Below are 27389 nucleotides of genomic sequence, written 5' to 3' on the forward strand. Positions count from 1 at the left end.
CCTATTGGGCGGGTCTAGCCACATCCATGTTTGTGCCCTGTGGTGGCTCCCAAACAAATGCCTGTATCTTAAACTAGGCATATGACATATAATTGGTTGTCAAGTGTATTTAGGTACAATAATGGATCTTGTGTCTAAGATTCTGAGCAAGGAAGTCTTGTGAAACAGAGGATGTGTTGTGGGATTTGAATCTCCTTTGTAGCTCTTATATATAAGAGATGGGAGGGGCTAAAGGCCCCCGTGCCTAAGTGTTGTAAGCACTCGAATTGCACATGGGACATCTCACACTTTGTGGCTTGTGTTTTGACCGGCTGCCTACAATAGTTTGGCCAGGTGCCTACAACAATTTGGCACGCCCTACTTGTAGGGTTGCAAATGCAACTACTATATATTAGCAGATGAAATAAATGATATAGGAAAAGCAACCGATTTAACGTAGTCTCACATTTTGAACATCAACAACTGTATTTTGCTTAGAGCAAATTTAATGTGATAAGGTTGTCTCTTAGTTTGGGAATCTTGAAAAAATTTAGAAGCTCTTAAATTTTTTATTCTAATGTAGGTTCTAAAGAGTGATCCCCAATTCAAATTTAAACGTGCGTGATGTACGTGTGCAAAATTTTAATTGCTTCTAAAAAAATGACTGGAGTATAAAATTCTCTTTCTGGAGAATTGTACCATCTTTCTTCAGAAAAAATGAAAAAAAAAAACTTAAAAAAGACGATCCAATTCTCAAGAAAGAGAATTTTAAAAAGTTGAAAAACAAAACCTTAGGAAAAGGACTAGAGAAAGACTTAGAAAAAGAATATTCAAACGCAAAAATAAAATAAAAAATAGATTGGGGTCGATCTCATTTTCCCAATAATTGCTGTTGCATTAAATATATAGGAGATGCGGAGAGCCGAGACCGTCATCAATAGAATGAAATGGGTGATCGACGGTGAAGATAAGTTGTTTACTGTTTCGGACATACGAACAGTTCCTATTGGATTTGCGTTCCCAATTTCGTTTAACATGTGACATGTCATTGATATATTACAAATAAATACATAAACTGAAGTGGTACTATAATTTATACATTTATTTTATGAGTAATTTTCTTTTTGGTCCCTATTTTGTGACCAGTTTCTTTTTTGGCCTCATGTTTTTCCGTAAACTCAAAATTGACCCTGTTTGTTAACACTGTCAGTTAATTTTGATGACTACTTTCTGTTTTCATAATTGCCCTTCTTAAAAAAATGATTTGTAAATTCAAACTTGCCCCCCTTTTGAATCTGGGTTGATTCCCAAAAAATTTAACTTTTTTAAAACAAACTAGGGGGTCAAAAAGGAATTCATTTAAAAATAAATTAAACACATCAAAGACACCTCATCTCTTCTCCATTTCATCATCTCTCTCCACATCATCTCTCACCACTTCATCATCTTCTTTGGCGAAGGTCGTCTGCTGGTCAAATTTATAGGTGACCTTCACTTAATTTTTTTTTATATCTTCTTTTTTCTTCATCTCTCTTTCTACTCTCTCTTTATATCTTTAGAGAGAGAGAGAAGGTGATGCATCTGACAAAATAGCATTAGAGTTTTATGCTAAGTGGGACGGTGACAAGTCAGGGATTGGATGACCTACAGGAAGATTTTATATTTTTAGTAGTTTCCGAATTTTATATTTTCTTAGTTTTAGCGGTTTCAGAATTTTAGTTGCTTTAGGGAAGATTCTAGTTTTTAACAATTTTCCAGTGTTGGTTGTTTTCCTAGTTTTTACCAGTTTTCTAAATTTTAGTTATTTTAGAGTTTTAGTAAGTTTAGACTTCTATTATTTTAGGGTTTCAAGCCTGTAAATAGGCCTTTTATGTTTATTGTTAAGGGAGCTTAGTTTATTGAATAAAATTTTGTTTGATTTACTCAATCATAGAGGAGTATTTTTAATCTCTTGTCTATTACACGCTGCATCAATTGGTATCAGAGCTTGCGTCGATCTTTAACAATGTCATCGAGAAGACAACATGTGAAAGGCAGGGAGAATCCCATGGATGTTGTTAACAAAAGAGCATTAATTCAAGCTATGGATCAACGATAAGACGGTGTTGACGCATGGCAACAGATGACTCGAATGATGGAAGGATTAACGCATCAGTTAGATGCCTTGATTGTTCATTAATGGAAACCGCCTTCACCAAATCGTCACTCGATAAGGGATGATGAAATCTACTGAAGATGATTCTGATAATCCTTTTGCAAGGGACGTTCGGGGAAGAAAGAACCAAAACAAACATGGTCATGCCGCGTCAGGGCGTGCTACGTGTTATCTTATTCCGTAAGGAGGATTCAGCTATTCAACATGCCAGACCTTGATGTGCTATGTTAGACATATGGAGCTAAAGTAGAATTCAGAGGGTGTGGTCAACCTGAAGAATTTCTCGACTGGCTAACTGCGGTTGACGATATTCTAGAGTTTAAGGGGATACCTCAAGATAGACGAGTTCCTCTTGTGGCTACTAGACTTCGTGACAGGGTTGCTGCTTGGTGGCAGCAACACAAGTTGATGAGGTCCAGAATAGGGAAATCAAAGGTCACTTCGTGGGAGAAGATGAAGAAATATATGCATGCAACTTTTCTTCGACATAACTACACCAAGTTAATGTATCAAAATTTGCAACACGTGAAGCAAGGAAAGAACACCTTTAGTTTTCAATTCGACAAGAAGAAAATTATTTTGCTACCTAGTAGAGAGACTACTCCTACAACTAACAAAGGTGACACTTCAAAATTGTTATCTCGTAGGTTGTTCATTGAGGAAGTTGAACAAACTGATGTTGAATATATGATGATTGGTAAGGAAAGTAGTATTGTGGATGACGTGATTCCATATTCTGTTCGCCCAACATTAGAACAATTGCGAATGTTTTCCTACAAATCTATTTGACGATTTACCATCATTGAAGGATGTTCAACATCAAATGAATCGAGTTCCAAGTGCGACTTTACCGAATAAAGTTCATTATAGGATGAGTCTAGAGGAACGCATGGAGTATAAGGACGGCGAGAATGGTTGGGTCGTTTTAACCAAAGATAAATTCCCAGTGGCCGAATATAACAAGTTATCAACAACAAAAATCGGACCACTAGATCAGATACTTGAAAAGATTAATCCGAATGTTTATCGTCTGAAATTACCAAGTCAAGTGCGCTCCTCGGATGTTTTTAATGTCAAGCACCTATTACCATATTCTGAAGATAATTCAGATGACGGTGATTCAAATTCGAGGTCGAATTCTGTCCAACCCAGGGAGGATGATTCGGCTGACAAAATAATATTAGGATTTTATGCTAATTGGGACCGTGACAAGTAAGAGATTGGATGACCTACAAAAATATTTTCTATTTTTAGTAGTTTTCGAATTTTATATTTTATTAGTTTTAGCAGTTTTAGAATTTTAGTTGTTTTAAGGAAGATTTTCTAGTTTCTAGTTGTTTCCCGATTTTGGTTGTTTTCCTAGTTTTTACTAGTTTCCTAAATTCTAATTATTTTAGAGTTTTAGTAATTTTAGACTTATATTATTTTAGGGTTTCAAGCCTATAAATAGACCTTTTATGTTCATTGTTAAGGAGCTTAGTTTATCGAATAATCTTTCGTTTGATTTAATCAATAATAGAGGAGCGCTCTCTATGTTTTTAATCTCTTATCTATTACAAGCTGCGTCAGATGGAGAAGAAAGAGAGAGAGAGAGAGAGAGAGAGAGAGAGAGAGAGAGAGAGAGAGTAAAAAGAGGGAGAAGAAAGAGAGAGAGATAGAGAGAGTGAGAGAGAGAGATAGAGAGAGTGAGAGAGAGAGAGATAGAAAGAAGAAGAAGAAGAAGAAGAAGAAGAAGAAGGAAAAAGAAAAGATTAAAAAAAATAAAGTTTGAAGGACGCCGGTAAATTAGGTCGACCGACGACCTTTGTGGGAGAAGATGATGACGTGACGAGAGAGATGAATTAGAAGAGAAAGGTGATGAAATAGAGGAGAAAGGGATATGAGGTGCCTCGTGCCTTTAATGTTTTTGAACTTTTTAGAATTAATTCTGTGTTAGCCCCACTGTTAATTCACAAAAAGTTTGAATTATTTGGGAATTAACCCACATTTAAAAGGGAGCTAAATTTGATAAAATCATTTTTACAAGAAGGATAATTATGGAAACGAAAAGTTTAACACTAAAATTAATTAACGGTGTTAACAAAAGAGGGACAATTTGAAATTACGAAAAATATAAGGTTGAAATATGGAAACTGGTCATAGAATAAGGGGCCAAGAAAATAACTCTTAATTTATCTTTATCCTATTAACACAAATCAATAAATGATTGATTTAACGTAGAATCGAACATGTGGCATTTGAATTTTAAGGAAGATGTACAACTAACTATCCCGTCAATTACTTCAACAGTTGGTAGCCCAAGTGGTTCCAAGGTGTTGACATAAACTCCAGAAATCTCTGGAGGTCTCAGTTTCAAATCCCAGAGAAGGTGGAATCTTTGGTTATTTGAACTGGGATTATGTAAGTATTAATAAAGTTGTTGGGCTTCAGGTCGTTGTCTTTGTTGGTATAGGCCTAGTGTTGTTAATGTTTGAGTGGGCAGTTATCGAGCTTATCACATCTATGATGTATCAAATGCCAAATATTACGGCGTACGTAGATCGTAGTCGTCTTCCCAAAAAAAAAAACTATCCCGTCAATTATTGACAAAAAACGAGAAACGATAGAGTGACTTAGAGGCTGATCATAAAAATGTCCAAATTTCTTCATTTAGAAACAAAAGCGGTCCCCAATCCCCACCGTAGTCAAACTTTGGAAAAACCTTGTCTTTTAGTGAATTTCATGTCATTATGTCACCCTTTTGGTCACCCTCATTTAGAAACAAAAGCGGCTCCGACCGTAGTCAAACTTTGAAAAAACCTTGTCTTTTAGTGAATTCTAAAATCAATCGTTCCTCATAATGACAATATCAAAATTTATCTAGTCTACAATTGGTTGCCCAAGTGGTCCAATGTGTTGACATATACTCCAAAATCCTGGAGGTCCCAGGTTCGATTATCAGAGGAGGTGGTTTCCATAGTTTATTGAACTTGAGTTATTAAGGTATAAATAATGTTGTTGGGCTTTAAGTTATAGTTTAGTTGGGCTACATGCTCGTTCTTTGTAAGAGTTTGAATTCGGTAATTTCGTGTTTATCACATCTTTGATGTATCAATACCAATATAATGACTATCGCAGATCGTAGTCAATTTTCAAAAACAAAATAAAAAAATATCAAAATATACCATTCCATTCACTTTTAGAGACGTTGACTCGTCCCTTCCATAATTGAAGCAGTAGCTGGAGCCTGGAAGTATGGAATAAAGGTATCTGATAGAGATGGACATGTGGTATTGATATATACCCCCTTTTTCTTTTTTAATTGGTATATACCCTAATCACCAAAATATGTCTGTCCAATTTGTATTGAATGTGACATGACTATCATATAAACACAAAGGTACACACAAAGCCCCTCTTTGAATTTCTCTTCCACTTTCTATTGTTGAAATATGAACTTCTAAGTCGAAATAACAATCGCTTAAATTTATCAGTAAATATTACAAAATGATATGTCAAAAATTTAAACTAATTGTATTTGAAACTGGATAAAGATTTGATTAGATATACATATATAATAGTGGAGGCCTCCTTCCCATGATCCGGATTTAGTATAGTGAAGTTATATCAAGTGGTTCACATTTAGTTTTTATTAGATGGCCTAATTATAATATAAAATAGAATGAAAAATTAAATTGGAATTTAGACATTTCACATCTCTATTAATTTGAAGGAATATTGAGGCCATCAAACCAGGCTTCATGTCTATATAGTAGCAACATTAAATTATTTGTTAGGGAGTGGGGGAATAAGAACAAATAAGATTGGAAACCTCCCCACAAAACTAAAATTCTTAAAGAAAATACCTCCATGTCATTCTTGTCCAAGCCAGAGCCAGAGTTTTGATGTTTCTCAAACCGCCTGGTTGCGGTTGGGTACCAATTTGGGGTAGATTGGGTATTATTTTCGGGCACAAACATTCCATGCATGTTGTTTCTTTTTTTTGTTGAACTAATGTTTTTTTTTTTTTTGACGGAAAAGCTAATTTCATAGATAATATCCAAAGGATACAATGAGTACAAGCTTATAAGTCCCAAAAAGGGTCAAACAGAACATACAGACAAAGTTATGGATTCATAAGAGATTTCGCCAGTTCATGTGGGGCTAAGTTGGCTTCTCTCGGACAGTGCCTGATTACCACATCTCTACCCGTTAGATAGCCACGTAGACGGTCCAGATCGTTTATCAATCTCCACGGGGATGCATCTCGTCCATCCGTTATTAGGTTTACCAGGACTAAAGAGTCCGTCTCCATCTCGAAACTATTAAGCCCTAATCTCTCAGCTACTTGGAAACCTAGCTCCATTCCCCAATTGAAGCAGTTTTGTGACATAAATAAAAGTCTATGAGACATAAAAATAAGTCAATCAAGATTGACTTAGGGGACATATTTATCGTTGATTGAACTTTTCTCCCAAATCTTTGACAACTCATCACCTTCACTACCACATTTCCGACCACCGATATGTCTGACCACCACCATTCTGACCACCAACCATGATTGCCACGTCTTCTCTCTCCTTTCTTCTTATCTTTCCTCGATCCCGAGCTCGTCCTCTCTCTATTTTTCTCATGCCATTCCTCATCTCACTCTTTGTTGTTCCTCTTTGTCTCTCATTGAATCGATCTTTTTTCTTCTCTCTCACTATTTCTCTCTCACTTACATTGTTCTGGCGAAGGAGAGTGTTTTATTCTCCAGAACCCTTTCGTCTCAGACGAAGGGTCTCGAGGAGGAGAAACCCAGGGTTTTGGGGTCGACCAACCACCAAATTAATTCATAGTCGACAAGCCACGAACTCTCGAGGAGAGTTTATACTCCTCGAGGTCTCCTTCTCAGATGAAGGTGGTTTCTACGAAGAGAACACTTCCCTTCGTTGCAACTGTGTGAGAGCGAGAGAAAGAGAAATAGTGTGAGAGAGAGACTGCGAGATAGAGAGAGGGGGAGAGAGAGAGAGACGAAATAATGAAAAAGAGCGAGAGAGAGAGACGAAATAATGAAAAAGCGCGAGAGAGAGGGGACTGAGAAAGAAAATGAACAGTAGAGAAAGATTGAATGAAAGAGGGGAGTCCCTCTCTTTTATCTTCTATCTCTTTGTTCTATTTCTCTTTCCTCTATCTCCTCTCTCTTTCCTGTTTTTTTGTTCGCGTGAAGGGGAGTCCCTTTCGTCGGAAACCTCGGATTTTCCATACGAAGAGTTCCGGCGAAGGGACCATTCCCTTCGCCGAAACTTCGAGAGAGAGAGAGAGCCGGCCGACGGTGGCAGGAGAGAGAGTTCGGTCGGAGAAGAGAGATAAGGTGTGTTTGGTTTGAGTTTTTTTGTTTTCCGCCGTCTTCCCAGAAACTTTTTTGCTTTCCCCAAAACGGTGGCCATTTTGATTCCTATAAAATATCATTTTTAATAGGAATTTTACTTAAAAATCCTGCATCCAAACACACCATAAATGAATAAGTGGTGATATATATATATATATATAAAAACACCCAATTGCACCGTATTTCCATAGTATTAGTGCATGCGAGGTGAAGGAAATACAAAAAGTATACTTAGTCCGCCTCTTGGGACTCCCACTTGAATCACATGTGAGAGAAACAATGGTTTCTCCCTCCTCTCACATGTTTAGTCACGTGGAGAGAGAACCCTTTGTTTCTCTCACATGTAATTCATGTGCAGAGGTGGAACCAGGATCCCAGGTCCGGGAGGGCAGACCCTTCCCTTGAAGTTAGTAAAAAAAAAAAAAAAGTGAAGAGAGATCTCCTCTTTGTCTCTCCCAAGTTAAGTATCTCTCAAGCCACAAGGCGATCACTTCCAACAACATTTAAATCAAAACAAACCATTGACAACTGTATTAGCATCACCAAAGTTTTTAATCGAGTAATTGCACTTTCACTCTTTCAGCCTGCTAATCTACCATGGACACCCTAGTTTCTCCTTATACTCCTTTCTCATCTCAAGTCCCTAGCTAAAACTCTTCTTGTTTTCAAGTTTCAACATAATATAAAAACTTTAAATTCAACGTTCATACACAAAATACTAAATCTAAAAGTGAATTAGAGTTAGAGAGGTGAAAAATACACCTGTAAAAACTAGGTAGTGCAGGAAAACATGTACTGATTTAGAGTGTCAGAAATAAGACACCCAAAACCCTAAACACAAATTCAAATTGACTGAAGAACTTTAAAATATGGTCCAAATCAATTAAAACTAAGTTTTATGTACACTAACATCACTAACCTTGGCCAACAACCCTTGGTTGGAGTTGTAAGAGGTTTGGTCTTCCACTCTAGATGTTAAGGGTTCAAGGCACACTTCCAATTAAAAAAAAAACATCACTAACCTTAACTTGGATTTTAATTCAAGAGTACGATTGAAAAAAGTTAAACTGTTTAGATTTTTTTTATAGTTTAGTTCTTTTTCTTCTTGTTCCTTCTCACCCAATTCCTCTCACGATTAAACACCCCTAAAAACCTTCAAGCCATACGAATAGAGGAAACTCCAGAAGTGCCTCTTATTATGTCAAAATATCACAAATTTCAGATTAGCCAGTTGTCCGGTCTGATCTCTTAGTGGGTCCGCTCCTGTTCGTGTGAGAGTTCAAAGAGGCGGGTTGTGTAGGATGTAGGCTTGTTGAAGAAAATATAAGGGACAGAGGAGATTAATGAAAGACTCTAACTAGGTGAGTTTGTTGGTACTGCATGCCCTAAAATATTTATGGTAAAAGAGACAAAGCCTTTAATTAGTTAGATAATTTTCTTTCTAGTTCAACTAATATTTAATGACTGATTCCACAGTCATAATCTTTCATTTTCATGCCTTTGAAATTGAACCATTCATTTAACTTCTTGACAGATGATGATTGCCATGTTGTGGCACATGGAATTTTTACTATTTGTCATTATAATTAGGGTTAATATTTTCTAGTTCACATATAGAATTAATAGGTAATGAAGTTGTATATATATATCTTGTTCTAGGCAAAATGAGAAATTAGAGGAGAAAACAGAGAGAGAATTGAGTTTCGAGTCAGATCAACTCTCGTGCAGAGTAATGTACTTATGTACCAAAACATCTGTTTTGAGGACATTCATTTTATCCATTTCACTTTAGAATTCGGAAAGGATCGAATGATTTGCATACCAAAATTGTCCACCACTTGAAAGATCAAAGAAGTGGACTAGGAGTCTGTCTTTCAAAGAGGTGGATCTGGGGGTGACTCTCTTTATCGAGTGAATAAGGATCATGATTTATAAGGTTAGGATGGGATAAATAACTTTCGAATATTAAAAAATGGTAGACTTAATTTCTTGTTAGTCTTGGTTAAAAAAACATGTCAGAATTGAAAGAACTCTTGCTGTCAATAGAGGGTTTGGGAATACGGATACTATGGGAGAGAGTACGAGGTAGACGAGAAAACGACTCCTAATCAACTAACAGACTTGAGATGTTATTTTATCTAAAACTCTGTATATAATAATCCCTACCGTAGTATATGATCCATGACATCATAGAAATAAGAAACGGGGTCGTGCTCCATAAGAGCATAACCCCGCCAAAAATTACAAAAAAGAGAAGTATAATGAACAAGAGAATTATATGATTATATCTATAGTTTTTCCCACATTTTCGAATTAGTTATGAATGGATTCTAACAAAATAAATGCCAAAAAAAAGTACTAGTACTAAATTCAACTAAAGTATCTTCCATATTACTGCTTAAATTGAAAAGTTAAAAAGAAGAACCTATAGCCTGTGGACTAGATTGGATGAATAACTCAGGTTCATGCTCCTCCTTGTACTATATGATATAGAAAATGGATTGCTCTACAGCACTACAGTAGTACATAAAATGTGAGAGAAATAAATTTTAGGCATCGAAAGACAAAGAGAAAGAACCTATAGCTTGTACCTGAAGTGGTCTTTAATAGAGATGATAGAGAGAGACGAGATCTAAGTTCAGGAAAGTTTATTCTAGTTGTTCTATTGTCAATAGCAACAATAAATTGACTATAATCCTTTCCTAATCCAGCTAGAACAATTCTAATTATCTCTTTCTCAGGGACCTTATCATTAACAGCAATTAAGGAATCAGATAAGGATTTAATTTTTCGTAAATACTCACTGATTGCAGCTGATCCTTTCCTTGTATTTTGAATCTCTCTTCGAAGAAGATCTTGCTTAGCCTCGAATTCTTCTGCATAAACTGTATTCAAATACTCCCAAATTTGTTGAGAAGTCTTTAATCCGAGTACATCTGATGAAACAGATCTAGAAAATGTAGCTTTGAGACACGATTTGACAAAGTTATCTTGTTTTCTCCAGATCTGATAAGCTGGATTTAGAATTTCTCCATCATTTTCATAGATCGAAGCTTCTGGTTCAGTTATAGATCCATCGACATAGCCAATTAGATCATTACTAATCAAAATGGTTTCGAATTGATCTCTCCAAAGCAAGAAATTCGTTTCATCTAGCTTCTCTGCTATGAAATTTGTAACATTAAAAGAAGGAAGATGACTTGAATTGGAAGATGAAGAAGGATTTGAGTGCGAGCTTGTTTCCTCCATTGTTAGGTTCGAAGAAACCCTAGAGCTCTGATACCATGTGAGTTTAAGAGAGTTTCGAAGAGAGAGAGAGAGAGACTGAGTTTAGAAGTTGTGTTTATTATATGATCAATCTCAATTACAATCGAGTTTATATAGCTCGGGTAGAGAGAGAAAGAGTTGGAGGGAAAGTTTGTTATAACAAACTTTCTCTTCAGTGAAAAGACAAAATTACCCCTCGTTAGAGGCACTCTCTTACTTTAGCCGAGTTACACTCCCTTTACATCATTATTACACTCTCTTTACATCGTCTCTCTCTATCATCTCTATTAGTCTTGAACTTCATCTGTTTACGTCTGTTAGGGGAACTCCAATGTAGGAGCAATTTTAGGAGTCCCTGAATCCAATTCTATCTCGGACTCCTAATAAGAGCTCCCAAACCCAAATTATGTATGTGTGTACGTGTGCGGGTTTTTATTTCAATTTTCAACTATAGTTTATTAATTTTAAATATAAAATTTGATATTATTCTAAAGAGAATAGAGAATTTTAAAAAGATAAAAAACAAAAAAGAATTAGAGAAATAATTGAACAAGAAAAGATTTGAAACAATTAAATAAAAATAAAAATTAGAGAAAGAAAAAGATTGTGTGGATCCCTTTTTAAAGGATCCGCTTAAGTTCCCTGACGATCACGTTACGGGTTGGGAGTCCGGGAGGATGGAGCTCCCCGACTGGAGCACCAAGGGGCTGGGTTGGAGCTCCGAAATTTGAATTCGGGAGCCTCAACCTAGCCAAATTGGAGTTGCTCTTAGGATAATAACTGAAATATTGAAAACAACAATGCTATTGCCCCGATGTTATTTGAGTATGACTCGATCAATGACGTGTCATGTCTATTTTTCACTCACATGTCATGTCTACATTTCATTCGCAGACAACTACATTACTATCCAGGTTATTCAATAAGCTTAAGATATCGAATATGCAATAAGCTCATCGGACTCGAATGTAGCAAATTAATATTCGTCGAATATTTATGGAATTAGCAAATAACTTGTGGAATTTCAACAACAAAAAAAACAAACTTGTCGAACATTCAGTAAGTTTATCGATTTCGAGTATAATAAATTGAAATTTGTCCAATATTTATCAAATTATTAGATAACTTATGGAATTTAGGTATGGAACAGTTTATATCGGATCCAATCAACTATATTTTTTTTTTAATCCTTAGCTTCAAGTTGTGTGTTATATGTGCACGATGGTAGAGATTTTGTACAACAACTTGGTAGGTAGGTGTAAGTTACCCTCTAGGCCTCTACCGTCCACATCTCCTCATTCAAAAGATAGGCGATGTGATTGGTGATCGCCTGAAAGCTGCACGTCCCCGCCTCCTCGGTGCTAAGTGGGATTTGGCTGACCCACCCACATCCCAATTCAACAAGTAATTACCAAATAATGATTTGTTTAAGGAGGAAACACAAAGTATTCTTCCCACTTTTTTAATCAAAACAAAGTATAGACCTATAATTTTAGGTAATATAACCGTAACTCCTTCCGTGTATGGTTGGTAACGCAGAATTCGAGATATTTTTATTTGTCAACTGGTTTTCGTGCTCCATCCCACTTTTGTTGTAGTTGCAACAAATAAATCGTGAATGGACAAATAAAATAATTATATTCGTCTAGATGTTTTTCATACTGTTAATTTATGTTTTCAATTAGTTTCGAGCTAGATGACCGTCAACTTAACATATCCTGACTAGACTAGAATCACCTAATTTTAAACCTGGTGCTATTTAAATTTTATGCATGGGAGGGAGGATTGTTTATATGTACGGAAGAATATTAGAAAACAAAGATCGATCTGGTGTTAATCAATGCACGTGGTTGTATGTGGCATGCCACTTAAACCACTCGTAAATTGAATATGTCGTTTCACATGATCATTTTTACAAGTCCGTCATTAGTGGACCAATGGTATATTTAGTGGTTATTAAACAAAAACCTAAAAGTACATTTCTCTACTGAAAATACCAAAATCAAATTTCACGGGTCTGAAGCGGGATCATCAAAATAGACAGTAAACCGACTCGACCCTGAGTCTAATAACAGAGTGAAGTACATGTTGAAAGCCATATTTGGTCGGAAAGGTATAATTGTCATTAACCCTTTTAGTTTTGGCTAGGTCAAATATGCCACTGATTGCTAGTGATTAAAAGGTCCCACTTGATGTAACTCGGATCATCTACTATTCACCTATCAATTTTTGGGTAAATTCCACTACCGTTTTTCTAGTTATGACGTGCTCCCTCGACCCCGCCCCCTCTTCCCCTTCGAGTCTCAATCAACCGTACTTATGCATATAATAATACCTAATCTAACATCACTTCCTTCCCTCCCCATCCCATCTCTCCTTTCTCTCTCTTTCCTCTCCTATAAGTTCCCATGTCCATTCCCCTCCAAACCAAGCTCCTCTCTCTCTCATCTCTATATATCCTCATTTCTACTATATGAAAATGAGATTAGCTTTATGTAAAACTAGGTCTCTCTCTTTTCCTACTCAAACAAGAAAATGTACCGCCCATTCCAATATAGAGCCTCAAACTAAACAACTCAAACTAGGGAAGAGATGGAGAGAATTCCATGGGTCTAATAATTGGGAAGGCCTTCTCGACCCACTTGACAATAAATTACGATATGAAATTCTTCGATATGGGAAGTTTGTAGAAGCTACTTATACTTCTTTCGAATTTGACCCTTCTTCTCCACATTATGGTCATTGTATTTACCCTAAATATTCTCTACTTCACCGTTCTGGTTTTCCGAAAACTGGTTATCGTCTTACTAAAAACTTACATGCAACTTCTGGTATTGATTTACCGAGTTGGGTTGATAAGTTTTCGACTTGGATTTCAAAACGTTCGAGTTGGATAGGTTATGTTGCAGTTTGTCAAGATGAAGAAGAAATTGCTAGACTTGGTCGTCGTGACATCGTTATTGCCTACAGAGGCACAACTACTTGTTTAGAATGGGTTGAAAATTTACGATCCACCTTGACTCAGCTTTCGAATAACAAGTCAGATATATCTCGATCTTATCTTCAAGGGCCTATGGTTGAAACTGGTTTTTTGAGTTTATACACTTCTTTTGTCGATAATTGTCGAAGTCTTCAAGAAGAAGTGAGGGAGGAAATCTCGAAAATTTTACAATCATATGGTGATGATTCGCTGAGTATAACGATAACTGGGCATAGTCTTGGTGCAGCGCTGGCTACATTGACAGCGTACGACCTTAAAAAAACATTTAGTCAATCACCATCTATTGCCGTTATCTCGTTTGGTGGGCCACGTGTTGGTAACCAAAAATTCAGATGTGAAGTTCAAAAGTACGGAATTAAAATACTACGTATTGTTAATTCTGCAGATATCGTAACAAAAGTACCAGGTTTCGTCATCAACAATGATGATGACGTGGCAAGTGATGTAGACAATATCCGCGTAGCAAGTCCACGTGTACTATCTAGGTGGCTTAAAAAACTTGTGGTTCAAAAGACTAAGTGGAATTATGTGGACGTGGGACATGAGCTTCGTCTGTGCAGCAATGATTCACCAATTATAAATGGAAGACACAACAATGTCGCCGCATGTCATGAACTAAATACATATCTTCACCTGATTAACGGGTTTCAAACGTCCACCTGTCCATTTCAACGGCAGAGCGTATGATACCAGCGACATTGGGAGAACAATACGATATCTCATACAAATAAGAGAAATGTAAAATGGCCCAAAAATGAGATGGATCACATGCCCCAAAATTGATGTAGTTGGTTCCCATCACACGAGTCCTATTAAGATGGAAATGACCCGCCTAATGGGTGTGGGCCACATCGATATTCACCCTATGGTCAGTCCCAAATAGATATCTATATCTTAAATTAAGCATACAATAGATAAGTAGTCCCGAAGTATATTTAGGTATAACAATAGTAGCATGAAAGTTGTACGAAACCGATGCCATTTAATAAGGTGTTAGATTTTGTACAGGAGCAACTGGCCCGATTCACAAAGGAGGAGTGGTTGGATTTGATTCACAAAATGGACTTATGAGATACTTTTAGGGCCAAAATGGGCCAGCTTGTCAAACCCTTAGAAAACTCGAAGAATTTCACTCGGATAAGAGTACGTATTAATTACCGCCAAAATCGTCCAAGTAATTACCATTCTGATTCGTATTTATCCACAAACATCCCAATTACCCACGTTTCATTATCCTAATCTCATTCAAATTAGGATTATCTTAACTTTCCCTATATAAATTCCAACACAGTAATCACTTCTCTCCCACTAATTCTCTTCATCTTCTCTGAAAATCTTTTGAGTCTTTCGAAAACTAGTAAGTAATAATGGATATCGATCTAACTCCGAGATCGGCGATGAAATTGCATGGAGGAGAAGGAGGATCATACATGTCATGGTCTCCTTCTGAACTTCCGATGCTTCGTGAAGGTAACATCGGTGCTTCCAAACTTTCTCTCAGCAAGAATGGCTTCTCTCTTCCTTCCTACTCTGATTCTTCTAAGGTCGCTTACGTTCTTCAAGGTATTTATTGATTTTGATATTTGTACTTTTAGTTCATGTGATTTTGATTATTAGATTGCTTTGATTGATGTTTAGTCGATCGTTCTTGTATGATCTTTTAGGGTTTTCTTTTGGCCGGTAAGCAGTCATCTTGTTTTGTTTATTGTTCATCCCAAAATCGATTCTGTTATGATTTTAGGTAGTGTTTTTTTAGTCAGATATGAAATCTGACTTGAGGTCTGATTTGTTTTATTAGAATGCTTCAATTGATGTTTAATCGATCGATCTTGTATGATCTGTTAGGGTTTTCTTTTGCTGGTAAGCTATCTGCTATCATCTTGTTTTGGTCTGATTTGTTCATCCCCAAAACCGATTCTGTTATGATTTTTGGTAGTGCTTTTTTAGTCAGATCTGGAATCTCACTCAAGGTCTGATTTGACCCTAGTTCAGAATGTTTGTTTTATGACTAGTTATGTCTGTCTCATGATCTAACTGGTCAGACTAGTTTGGGTCCATTTGATTCAGACGGTTTCGAGTCAATTCAGATGGGTAGCATGATTTCCATTCAGACAATGGATCCGATTTGTAGTGATGCTATTCGTTTTCTGTCAAATACATATTTTCTTGCTCAAATTATGGTTTTAGGGTTGTATAAGTATTTGAATAGTTCATACAATGAACATTTTCGCGATCTTTCCCCCTTTTCTCTTGGTCAAAAAGCTTTGTTCTATTGTTTTCAGGTACAACAGAATCAAAATATAATGTAGAATCCTTTTGTTTTCTTGTTGACCCTTATAAGCATATGGATTAAACTAGTTTATCACTCTCACGATTCATAAATTTATATAAGAAGTGGTCTCTCCGTATTATGTTACTAATCTTAAAGATGTCATATATATTGGGTGGTTACAATGATATGAATACAAAAGGAGTTCCTGTTATGTAGTACTATAATGTTCAAGTGCTTTAGCCAATGATGTCTTTTGTTTGAATCTTGTCGACCCGATCTATCATGTTTTGTGTACTTCTAGAACTACCCACATAATTTTGTATTGGGTAGTAATTGAAATTAAAGAAAGGTTTTCACCAACATAATCGTATATAACTTAACTATATATCGATCTTCCTTGAGCTTTTCAGGTAGTGGTAGAGCCGGAATCGTCCTTCCTGAGGCTGAGAAAGAGAAAGTGATTTCGATCAAGAAGGGTGATGCAATTGCCCTCCCATTCGGTGTTGTCACATGGTGGTACAACAAAGATGATACAGAGCTTGTTGTTCTGTTCTTGGGTGATACTTCTAAAGGCCATAAAGTTGGTGAATTCACTGAATTCTCTCTTACTGGTTCGAATGGTATCTTCACTGGATTCTCTACTGAGTTTGTGGGTAGAGCATGGGATTTGGAAGAGGATAAGGTGAAGGAAGTTGTTGGGAGCCAGAAAGGCAGTGGCATTGTCAAGCTAGCCGATGGTGTTAATATGCCAGAGCCAAAGGAGGAAGACAGAAACGGGATGGCTTTGAACTGTGAGGAAGCGCCTTTAGATGTTGATATTAAGAACGGTGGACGTGTTGTGGTCTTGAATACTCTGAATTTGCCTTTGGTTGGACAGGTTGGACTTGGCGCTGATCTTGTCAGGTGAGATTTCTACTTCTACTCTGCAGTATCTTTGACGTTATTCGTAGTCCTCTCTCTCTCTCTCCTCTCTCTCTCTCTCTCTGATTATATACTAATCGAAGGTAAATCTCTTGTCAGGTTGGATGGGAGTGCAATGTGTTCACCCGGTTTCTCCTGTGATTCTGCTCTACAAGTGACATATATCATTAGAGGAAGTGGCCGTGTTCAAGTTGTTGGAGTAGACGGTCGACGTGTTCTCGAAACAAGAGTGAAGGCTGGTAACTTGTTTATTGTTCCAAGGTTCTTTGTTGTCTCAAAGATAGCCGATAACGATGGTTTGGAATGGTTCTCCATTATCACCACTCCCAAGTAAGTTACTCCAATCACTTCTCTCTCTAATCCATCTCATCATAAAAGTTCTTCTGCAACTATGACTCTCTATGAGTTCTAACGATTGATGTTGTTTTTGCAGCCCAATATTCAGTCATCTAGCAGGAAGGACATCAGTGTGGAAAGCTCTTTCTCCTGAAGTTCTCGAGGCTTCCTTCAACGTGGCACCAGAACTCGAGAAGCATTTCCGTTCGAAGAGAACTGCAGATGCCATCTTCTTTCCTCCACCTAATTGAGATCAGAGATCAAGGAATGAAGGATACTAGTTTTCTTTCCCTGTTTTTCTTCTTTTCAATTACAAGTTTAACAACTAAGAGGATTGATTACATCCATAATTGGAGTATGTTTTTTCTGTTTGGGAGTTTATGAGAACTAAAAGCATGATTGAGATAGTTCCGATTTCTGAATCTTTACCTTAAGTTTTTTTTTTTTTGTTATTTTTCTTCCAACTCAATTTTAGGTGATGAAAATTGAGCCTACTGGGTCCAAATTTTAGTTGTTGATGGATACCTATCAGAGCCATTAAACCCTCTAACTCCTCTCTCACTTTCTCTTTTTGTTCTTGACTCTACCTATCAGAGCCATGAAACCCGTTGAGTTTGATCATAGACGGGAGCCTATGGGAGCCATATATAGTGTTCCTGTTTCACCTGGAAACCCATATGAGGTTCTAGACTAAATCCAATTAAAATCATGTAAGAACACCAGATTGAGGAAGAAGATAAAACTTGGGCTTTCCAACAAAAAAAATAAAAATTTGGAGAAAGAGAAAGAAGGGAGAAATAGAAAGACCAAAGTTTTTTTTTGAATTGGTAAGCGTGTGCCTCGAACCCTTGACCTCTAAGTTGGAAGACTTACCTCTTACTACTTGAGCCAAGGGTTGTTGGCTAGAAAGACCAAAGTTACTTCATAGCTTCTGAAAAAAATTCCTAACAAAAATGAATGAAAATGGAAGTTTTTTTTGTTGAACAATGAAAATGGAAGTTGGTCAAGTGTTGGGATGAATTGTTTCATCTACGGTACTAAAAGGGAAAGACCCCTATCTAGAGATAAGACTCGTGGACAGATGGTCTGACGACCCTATTAGCGAGGCTATTTTAGGGAGTCCGTTTTAGATTATGAAGAGAGGGGGAAGGGAGAGAGAACAGTTTAAAAGAAAAAGGGTAAAAGAGGAGATCAGGAGACCAAAAATGTTCAAATTTTGAGGAAATGTTCAATTTTGTGAGCCAATTTGTTGTTGAAATGGGTACTAATTATTCAGTTGGTCAAAAGTGGGGATCAAAATAGAATTAACCCATACTGTCAGTAAATTCAAAAACGCACCAAGTCCGTTAGATAAATAGGATTTGCGATTAGGTTTTTTACGCTCTTTCACACTCACTCTTTCGTTCTCGTCTTGCTATTGCGGCTAGGTTTATAAACTTTCTCACTCTAAGCTTTTCTCTCAAACCTTTACCTAATTTCTCTGTTAGATTTAGTTCTTCATTCAACGATGAAGAACGTCAACTAACATATCCCTGGGTTGCTGTTGCAGTTGAATCATTTTGAGTGGTTTTAGGGTTTTGTGAGGTACAGTTGAAGAAAATGGCGAGCGGAAACCCTTTTGATTTGTTGGGAGATGAAGATAACGATGACATATCGGAGCTGATTGCTAAGAAAGCCCTAGCATTAGCTACTGCTCCTCAGCAGCAGCCCAAGCAACAACCTAAGTTGCCTTCCAAGCCTCTCCCTCCTTCTCAGGCTGGTTAGATTTCGTTTTTTCTTCTTCATTTTTGTTTGTGTGTTTTGATTCGAATCAATGATCTTAAGATAGATGATGAAGTATTAGATTTTCTTTTTTGATATGAGTGAGAACTAGAATTTTAGGGTTTTATTATCTTAGTGTGTTTACCAGTTTATTTATCTGGATTGTTCATGAATCTGCTTGTTACATTTGTTCTGAAATCCCTATTTCTTAAGTTTTATGAACCTTTATCTCGTTGAGATTTACTTTTTTTTTATTCATGTGGTTTTTCGATTTATTAATTATGTTCTGATTGTTTCAATGAACCAGTAGTAATGTTGTCTAAGGATTGTACTGTGTTTTGAACAGTGAGGGAAGCAAAGACTGGAGGCCGTGGTGGAGGGCGTGGGTTCAGTCGTGGTGGGTTTAGTCGTGGTCGAGGTGGAGGTCGGTTCAACCGTGAACCACGAGACACTGGCAACAATGAGAACGTGCATAACAACAATGGAGTCTTGGGAGAGTATGCTTCTAGCCCTCCGCAGGTTGATTATAAGGAGGATAGGCATGATGGTGTCAGATTTCGTAGTCGTGTAGGTGGTAGTTACCACAGTGGAGATGGAGGAGAAGGTGAGCATCCTCGGAGAGTATTTGAGCGTCGTAGTGGGACAGGACGTGGGTAAGTATGTGCAAATCGTTTTGAATCATTCTTTTGGTATTTTGACTATCTTTTCCTTTGCATATTGTTACTTGTGCGTTAGTAAAACTGTTTAATTCTTTCATATTTGCAGGTATGAAAATAAACGTGATGGGTTCGGTAGAGGAAATTGGGGAACTAACACTGGTGCAGAAGCTCCGTAAGTTCTTGTTTTACGCTGGTGTCATTTGGACACAGTCAAGCTATTGCTAAATGTTATAATCTTATCTTTTTCTTTTTATTATTCGGGAAGTTTTTTCCATTTTTGCTAAAAACAAATGTTTTTTTTTCGCGACTTTACATTTGTAGGGATGCCGAGGATGTCGTTGCTGAAAATGAGAAGAATGTAGGTGCAGAGAAGCAGCCCGGGGAAGAAGAAACTGTAGATGCAAACAAGGAGGTCCCTGTTACTGAGACTGAAGAGAAAGAACCTGAAGATAAGGTGAAGCATAAGATTTTATTCGTCAAGCTTTGTTTGCTTTTAACATGAAACTCCCCTTATATTATGATTGGTAATGAAGAATTTTATATCCAGGAGAAAAAATGAATTTCTGACTCTAATAGGTCCAACTTTTGTGCATGACCTCTCGAGGTGTCACCCACATGGAAGAATAACGATCTCTCAATCATGCATTTAGTACAGAAAAATCTACTTGAGAGACTCCACTTGTTTGTGCTAAATAACTCCAGATTCAGTCTGTGATAGTCTCTCTTCAGAAGTTCAGATGATATAGTCATTAACTCCTTAGGAATGAAACTGATAAGAAGCCCATTTCATTGCTCCATTGTGATAAACTTATTTTCTATAGTAGCTCCATTGTGATAGTCTCTCTTCAGAAGTTCAGATGATATAGTCATTAACTCCTTGGGAATGAAACTGATAAGAAGCCCATTTCATTGCTCCATTGTGATAAACTTATTTTCTATAGTAGCTTTGCATTTAAGTTGCTTACGAGATGGTGAGTCTATAATAACTTGATAGTTTTGTTGAAGTATCTGGCAGTTCGTTAAAAAATAATTGCCCACCATTTGGAGTTCCATGTATTTGAAAAATAAGGTGCAAAAGGTTTTAGGAGATACTTTATCACTTCTTATTAATAGAGTTTAGAGCACTGTTTAAAAGTTGTCGTCTAACCCAGTTAAATTGATACCAAATAAGACACGTAAACTTGGTATGCTTCTAAGTCATGGATAATGTTGTCCTTTCAACTAGTCATTTTTTTGAGGAAAATTATTGGTACCACCAGTAGGATCCCTTCTTTTGCAGCCTGAATGTAAATTTTATGGGTTGTAATCTTAAATCTCCGTTGAATAGGAAATGACTCTTGAGGAGTACGAGAAAGTTCTGGAGGAAAAGAGGAAGGCTTTGCAGGCATTGAAGACTGAAGAAAGGAAGGTGGATGTGAAAGAATTTCAATCCATGCAACAGATTGCGAGCAAGAAAAGCAATAATGAGATATTCATCAAATTGGTAAACTTAAGATCAACTGATGTCTTGAATGTTTTTGTTTGAAGTCTTCGATTAAGTAATCCCATCTCTTTCTTTTTAGGGAGCTGAAAAAGACAAGCGAAAAGAGTTGGCTGACAAGGAAGAGAGAGCAAAAAAGGTTTGAATATTTTGAGGCCCTTGGATTATATTTACCTTCTATCCTATAATTTTATAACCTCTCCTGGAAACTTGTCTCTTATTCATGAAAATTAATTCGTTCAATCTTTCGAAATAGAAGTTATTCACTGAAGTTCTATGAATCTAAACAAATATTGTTTATAACAGAAAAATCTTGTGTCACTTGCTCCCAGAACGTGTAAATTAAGTTATATCTAGCATGTTTCTCATTACCTTAGCCAGGGCATTTGATTTGGTTTCATGAGCACATTTCCTGATGTTGTATTAGTAGTTGTCTGTGTCTGGTTTTCCTTAACATAATCTTCAAAACGTGATAAATTAGAGAACTCCTTTTTGTTAGTTCAAGACATAACAGATGTTTGATGGTGTTCATTAGTGACGTTGGGGACGAGTTTTGGTGGGGTGGGCACTGTTATAAGTTTGGGTTATCTATGAACTCTTTTTGTTTCAAGGTTTTTTAATGTTAGTAAGGATATTGTCAATAGTGAGTCACAGCGAGCCATTTTATGAATGCTCTTTTCTTTTGCTTGTTGTTTGTGTTTGTAGTCTGTGAGCATAAATGAATTCCTTAAGCCAGCAGAAGGGGGAAGAAACTACAGCCCTGGTGGTCGTGGACGCGGTCGTGGACGTGGTTCTCGAGGAAGTTTTTCTGGAAACAACATAGTACGAGAGGTAGCTCCGGCAATTCATGATGCAGGGCAGTTCCCAACTCTTGGTGCCATGTGAGAATTTACCATATTGATCTTAATCATAGAGTCTGATTTAGGGTTCATCATTTTGTTTCTCTGAGTAGCTGGTGCTGGGAAAAGAAAATATTGACAGGAAGTTAGGTTTCCTGTAACATCAATCTTAAGATTCCCTTAAGAAAAGAAACTTGTTAGTGAGTTAGGATGTAAATTTTGGGGTATTTTGACAATTTATGGTATTATCTTCCCAGACATAACTCGATTGCATGTGCGACTTGTTCAGAGATTATGATATATGGATTTTCATTATGCAAATTGGCCAAGTTTTAGATGTTTTTATGGAGTTGAATTATGTTCTATTATTTTATGCCCTTGTTACAGTTTTAGTGAGAACCCCCAAAACGAATGTAATCATGTATAGCATGAACGCCTTCAAGTTGTTATTCGCCCAAAACGAATGTAATCATGTATAGCATGAACGCCTTCAAGTTGTTATTCGCCCATATAGGGGTTATCTCTAGGACTTGGGGTTTATTTTGTAGCCCTAATCAAGGTGGCTGGTACATAACCCGACTGTACCTCTGCACAAAAATAAGCAGTAGTCCCAAGTTTCCAACCTGAAGTAGGATTCTTTTGTTAGAAATAGTAGGTAAAGGAGCAGTGGGCAAAGAGACAGGAGAAGGAAAGATTTATGTTTGGCGTGGAATCCATTTTAATAATAAGCCATGGCAATCAATTCTTGAGCAGAGCAACAATGTCGTTACTATTTTCTGGTTTAAACTTGGTTTTGTATCTTGGGGAATCCAGGAGGTTTGTCTACGGGAATAGTGATTTGGTTGCCGTGCAGTCTTGTTTCTTCGATAGGACAAAATCTAGGGCCACTCTCATTATGAAAATATTCGATCTCTCTTTTTGCGAAAAACCTTCCTCTATCTCATTATTCACCACCACCTCTAACATCTCTCCCTGCCATGACCCCCAATACTGCCACTCCGGTCCACTACACAAACCCAAGGCCACAACACGACCCCCACGAACCACAAAACCTCCACCTCCGTCTACCTCTTGTCTTTACTCATCCCTTTATTACGGTCTCGAGCCCCTCAGACGGAGTTCAAAGATCTTGCCCAAGTCCTCATCACTCGTCGAAAAAGATAAAATGAGTGGAGGAGAAGATCCTGCCCAAGTCCTCATCACTCGTCGACAAAGAAAAATGAGTGGAGGAGAGTCTAGAGAGAGAGAGAGAGGCGAGAGTGGTGGTGAGAGGTGGTGGTGCCGATGTTGTAGTAGGCATGGTTGGTGGTGGTGTTGTCGGCACAAGTCACTATTAAGTGAGATGAAGATAGTTTTGTTTTACCCAAAATAAGGGAGATAAAAGGAGTTTAAAATCGAAAGACCCCTGCATATTATCATCTCCCTAGATTCTACATAGCCTTGACTTTTTTTTTCGACAGAGGCACCTTACTGTAACTGCTATACAGTTCTAGGCTAATCTAAAGAACTACACAAACATGAAACACAACTCTCCAAAGGCATGTTAAGGTCAACCTATAGGACATTCAACAAGTAGCAACCGCCAAGAACAAAAGCAGTGAAGTTCGCACATATTTTAACCCATGAATTATTACAGTACGAAGAAAAATCAGTACTTATCACTGTTGAACTTCTCAGTCCCAGATCTCCCAAGAAAAACAACCTTTCTACGTTTTGCTGCTGAAAGGAAAACGCACGAGATAACCTGTTCCTGAACTTTGAACACGTTGTACAGGTAAAAGGAGACGTAATTGGAGTACAGAATCGTAATCAAATGGTGCTTCGATTTACTAATAATAATCCTGATTTGTACAGGCAATTTTAGAAGTAAAGTCACAAATGTCATAAAGAATTTAACATCAGAAGTAGTTGGAGAACAGATAAGAGCCACAAAACAGCAAACCAAATTGAACATGAATACAGAATTCGACTAAATTGAATTAAAAAAAACACTAGTTTTACGTGCCATTTATGAGAACACGATACTGTTAGATAGAAACTAAACATACTATCTGTTTCTTTTTAAGTAGAGCAGCATCCACCTTTTTGAGCAACGGGTTGTCCTCGAATCTGGACTGTTGGAGGCCTGGCGTTGTTCATTGCTGGTTGACTTGCCATCCTGAAACCCCCACATAAAATACATAACGAGAATAAGTAAATGATTGAGGAAATCATACACAAAGCCGAAGGTTTTTTTCTGTCGGCAGGATAACACAAGGAGTACCTGTTCTTGATTTCAGCAGCCATGGCCATAAAGGCTTGCTCGACATTCATTGCATTTTTTGCACTGGTTTCTAGGAATGGGATGCCAATCTCATCAGCAAATGCCTTCATAAAAACATAGCTCGTTTGTTAAACTTCCACAAGAAAATTTACGGAGTTCAGAACTAACGACACAGAAAGGCTGACATCTATGCAATACTTCAAGTGACCAACTTAAAGAAGTACTTATATAATAATGGTAGTAGGAAATCTAACTTGTTATCCCTGAATGGGGGGAAGTGTATAGATTCCTAAATCAATGGGTAAGTCGGTCAATTAGAAGGAATAGGTGTTTGTCTGGTTATTTGTGAGAAATTGGTAAATGATATTGATTTACCTTTGCTGTTTCATATGATACAACTTTATTAGCAGTCAGATCACTCTTGTTCCCCACCAAAAGCTTGTTGACATTCTCACTTGCATAGCGATCAATCTCACTTAACCATTGCTTCACATTGTCGAAGCTCTCTTGGTCTGTCACATCATACACGATCTGAGATGGAAGCCATGTTAGCGAAATTCACAAAGGATACATCAGACTTGAGCCACAAAAACATAGAGATAAGTAATCCTCACTATAATTCCATGGGCTCCACGGTAGTAGCTGCTAGTAATTGTCCTGAATCGTTCTTGACCAGCAGTGTCCCACTGACCAGAAAAACAAAAGAATTGAGTGCAGGAACAGTATACCAGATACAAACAATTTATAACTCCACTTTAAGATCAGGAAAGAACCAAGATCATTTACAGAAATTACTAACACAGCTTGGGCCAGTTAAATGTGCACAACATATTCTATGGTCAGGTAGGAAGAAGAAAAGCCAACTAGTTCCTTACAATCATGGACCTACATTTTCTATTTGATCAGATCAAATAAATTTGGTATCACCTACCAACTTCCTTTTCATGGTACACAATCAGAAATGCAAACTAATGCTTCCATCTTGCCATTTTCATGCATTCATGTCACCCATTCGAACAGTGTTGAAGTGAATACACACTTGTGCTCGGTCCGTAATAAATACATGTCTAGTATGTTTCAATCTTGCAGCTCATAGACAAACAAACACGAGACAGCAATCAAAACAAGTAACTCACAATTTGAAGCTTAATGGTCTTCCCGTCCTGCTCCACAGTGCGTATTTTCTACATATAGAAATTAGGAATATTTTAGATCTTTAAAATCGACAGATAGCATAAAGTAACATTCTTTTGTAGCATAATTCTTACAAAGTCAACACCAATAGTGCTGATGTAACTCTCCAGATAAGAATCGTCCTGAAGTAAAAAAATACGAAAAACTAATTAGGGGCTTGATAGGAGTAAGCTATACAAATGTGCTGTAAGCACTTGGAAAACATAGCTAAAAGCCAACTACAAAATGGAAATAAGTACAGAACATGCTTGCTCCTCACACAACAAACCTTATAAGTTGACACACCACCACCACTTATTTGTTGTGTTGGATTAGTTCCATGCTTCGTGGCTTTCACGTGATTTGGTTACGAGTACTTTACTTTAAATAAAATCTTATGACTAAATATTGGTAAAAATACGATCGATTTACAAGAATGCTTTCACATTATATGCACAATACGCGCTAAGTCAATACTCTATAAACTCATCTGAGCCGAGCATATGAAAAAATAAATTAAAGGCGGGTGAATTAAAACTTACAGCAAATCTCAGAAGCAAACATGATTTCCCAACACCAGAGTCTCCAATGAGCAAAAGCTTGAATAGATAGTCACTGCAAAAGAGACCCAGACATACAATGTTTATTACATGTAAGTTCCTTTCCTCTTTAAAATAAATCAAATAATCGGGACAAGGACAAACAAAAGGTCATTCTATATGACACTTGTGCGTTTTGTTTGTAACTACTAAACTCATCGAGTTTCCGCTATCACATGAGATTTATAAACAGGATTACATGTGATAATGTTCCTTCCCTTACCCTTACAAAATGCAAAGGAAAATGCGTCCTAATAGAAACTAAGGATATCATCGTTAAAAGGTCCACAATAGTATATAAACTGAAAAAGAAACTTAGACTCAACAAATAGACAATCGGTCCCATCATACAACTGACAGTTCTACTCGTCCAACCTTGACAACTTGTTTTTCTTAAGCAAGTTAACCAACATAAAAGAGATGGGAGATACCCATCAATCCACCAACATAATCAGGCTTTTTTTGCCCTATTTACATAATTCAATCATCTGTAGTACCACACCCACTAACCAACTTGAGAATGAAAAAAGCACCAGAATCACTTACAATATATTCCAGTTGACATCCTAATTAAGTTCAAGTGATCACCTGAATTACCATCTGACTTATCTAATTATGATTGGGTAAAAGATGGAATCCACAAATTAATTAGGGATTGCCCAATTACATCATAATTTACATGCCCTACACACACCAAATAAACTATACATGCAAATAATTTTTGAGGAAATTCAATCAACGGATCTAAACCTAAATTCACCGATCCAGAAAATTAGAACCAGATCGAACCATCAAAACAGATCACAAATTACCAACTCAACAAAAAAATACACCTAAAGAATTTTATAAAACGCATACATCTTAAACGTAAGCCCTAAATAACCAAACTTTACCCTAATTTAACAAAATTCGACACAGATCTAACAAAAGTAAACAAAACCCCCAATAAAATTGAAAAAACAAATCACAATTCATAAGCTTTGAATTTCAATCAAGTCTTTGAAACTTACTATTCTGGATTCATGATCTTTGACGGGTAGAAACTAGAGTAATTTAATGTTAGATCGCCGGATCCCTCTAGTTTCCGGCAGGAAATTAACAGCGGTAAACGATCTTCCGACGAAGAAGAGAGAATCGGTAGAGAGACGTCCGGGAAATGAATTCTAGAGAGAGAAAAAGAGATTTGTCGAGTCGAAGGGGGTAAAGGGGAAATATAAAAAGGGGAAGAGAAATCCAACCAACGAAGAGATCGGAGAGGAGTTGAGAGACAATTACGTTTATAACCTTAGTATTTGTGTGGAATTACTAAAGGTCGGTAAGATTAGGAAAGT

The 27389-nt window shown here is 37.0% G+C and overlaps 4 protein-coding genes across 4 annotated transcripts; 3 read left to right on the plus strand and 1 right to left on the minus strand.

Moving 5' to 3' along the window:
• The first annotated feature begins 13183 nt into the window (after positions 1-13183).
• Positions 13184-17774, plus strand: LOC147569738 (11S globulin seed storage protein Ana o 2.0101-like). The gene is made up of 5 exons (XM_086656256.1): positions 13184-14705; positions 14838-15318; positions 16438-16930; positions 17048-17278; positions 17382-17774. The coding sequence occupies exons 2-5, from the start codon at positions 15123-15125 to the stop codon at positions 17533-17535; spliced, it is 1074 nt and encodes a 357-aa protein (XP_086512382.1). The 5' UTR covers positions 13184-14705; positions 14838-15122; the 3' UTR covers positions 17536-17774.
• Positions 13234-14442, plus strand: LOC147569739 (phospholipase A(1) DAD1, chloroplastic-like). Its single transcript, XM_086663376.1, has one exon. It carries the CDS (start codon positions 13234-13236, stop codon positions 14440-14442), a length of 1209 nt encoding a protein of 402 aa, XP_086519502.1.
• Positions 17775-18640: 866 nt separating the features above from the next.
• On the plus strand, positions 18641-22344 carry LOC147569740 (RGG repeats nuclear RNA binding protein A-like). The gene is made up of 8 exons (XM_086656257.1): positions 18641-18711; positions 18834-19043; positions 19392-19698; positions 19811-19876; positions 20026-20158; positions 21032-21187; positions 21267-21323; positions 21890-22344. Exons 2-8 carry the CDS (start codon positions 18884-18886, stop codon positions 22067-22069), a joined length of 1059 nt encoding a protein of 352 aa, XP_086512383.1. The 5' UTR covers positions 18641-18711; positions 18834-18883; the 3' UTR covers positions 22070-22344.
• A 1485-nt stretch (positions 22345-23829) lies between these two features.
• LOC147569741 (ras-related protein RABD2a) lies at positions 23830-27354 on the minus strand. Its single transcript, XM_086656258.1, has 8 exons — positions 27069-27354; positions 26002-26074; positions 25555-25602; positions 25423-25470; positions 24901-24972; positions 24662-24817; positions 24287-24390; positions 23830-24181 (listed from the first exon to the last, which is right to left on the minus strand). Exons 1-8 carry the CDS (start codon positions 27080-27082, stop codon positions 24085-24087), a joined length of 612 nt encoding a protein of 203 aa, XP_086512384.1. The 5' UTR covers positions 27083-27354; the 3' UTR covers positions 23830-24084.
• Positions 27355-27389: the final 35 nt, after the last annotated feature.

This window comes from Eschscholzia californica, unplaced genomic scaffold (genome assembly GCF_041429995.1).
Source record: "Eschscholzia californica isolate CP2 unplaced genomic scaffold, dmEscCali1.0.p SCAF_1, whole genome shotgun sequence".
Classification (NCBI taxonomy): domain Eukaryota; kingdom Viridiplantae; phylum Streptophyta; class Magnoliopsida; order Ranunculales; family Papaveraceae; genus Eschscholzia; species Eschscholzia californica.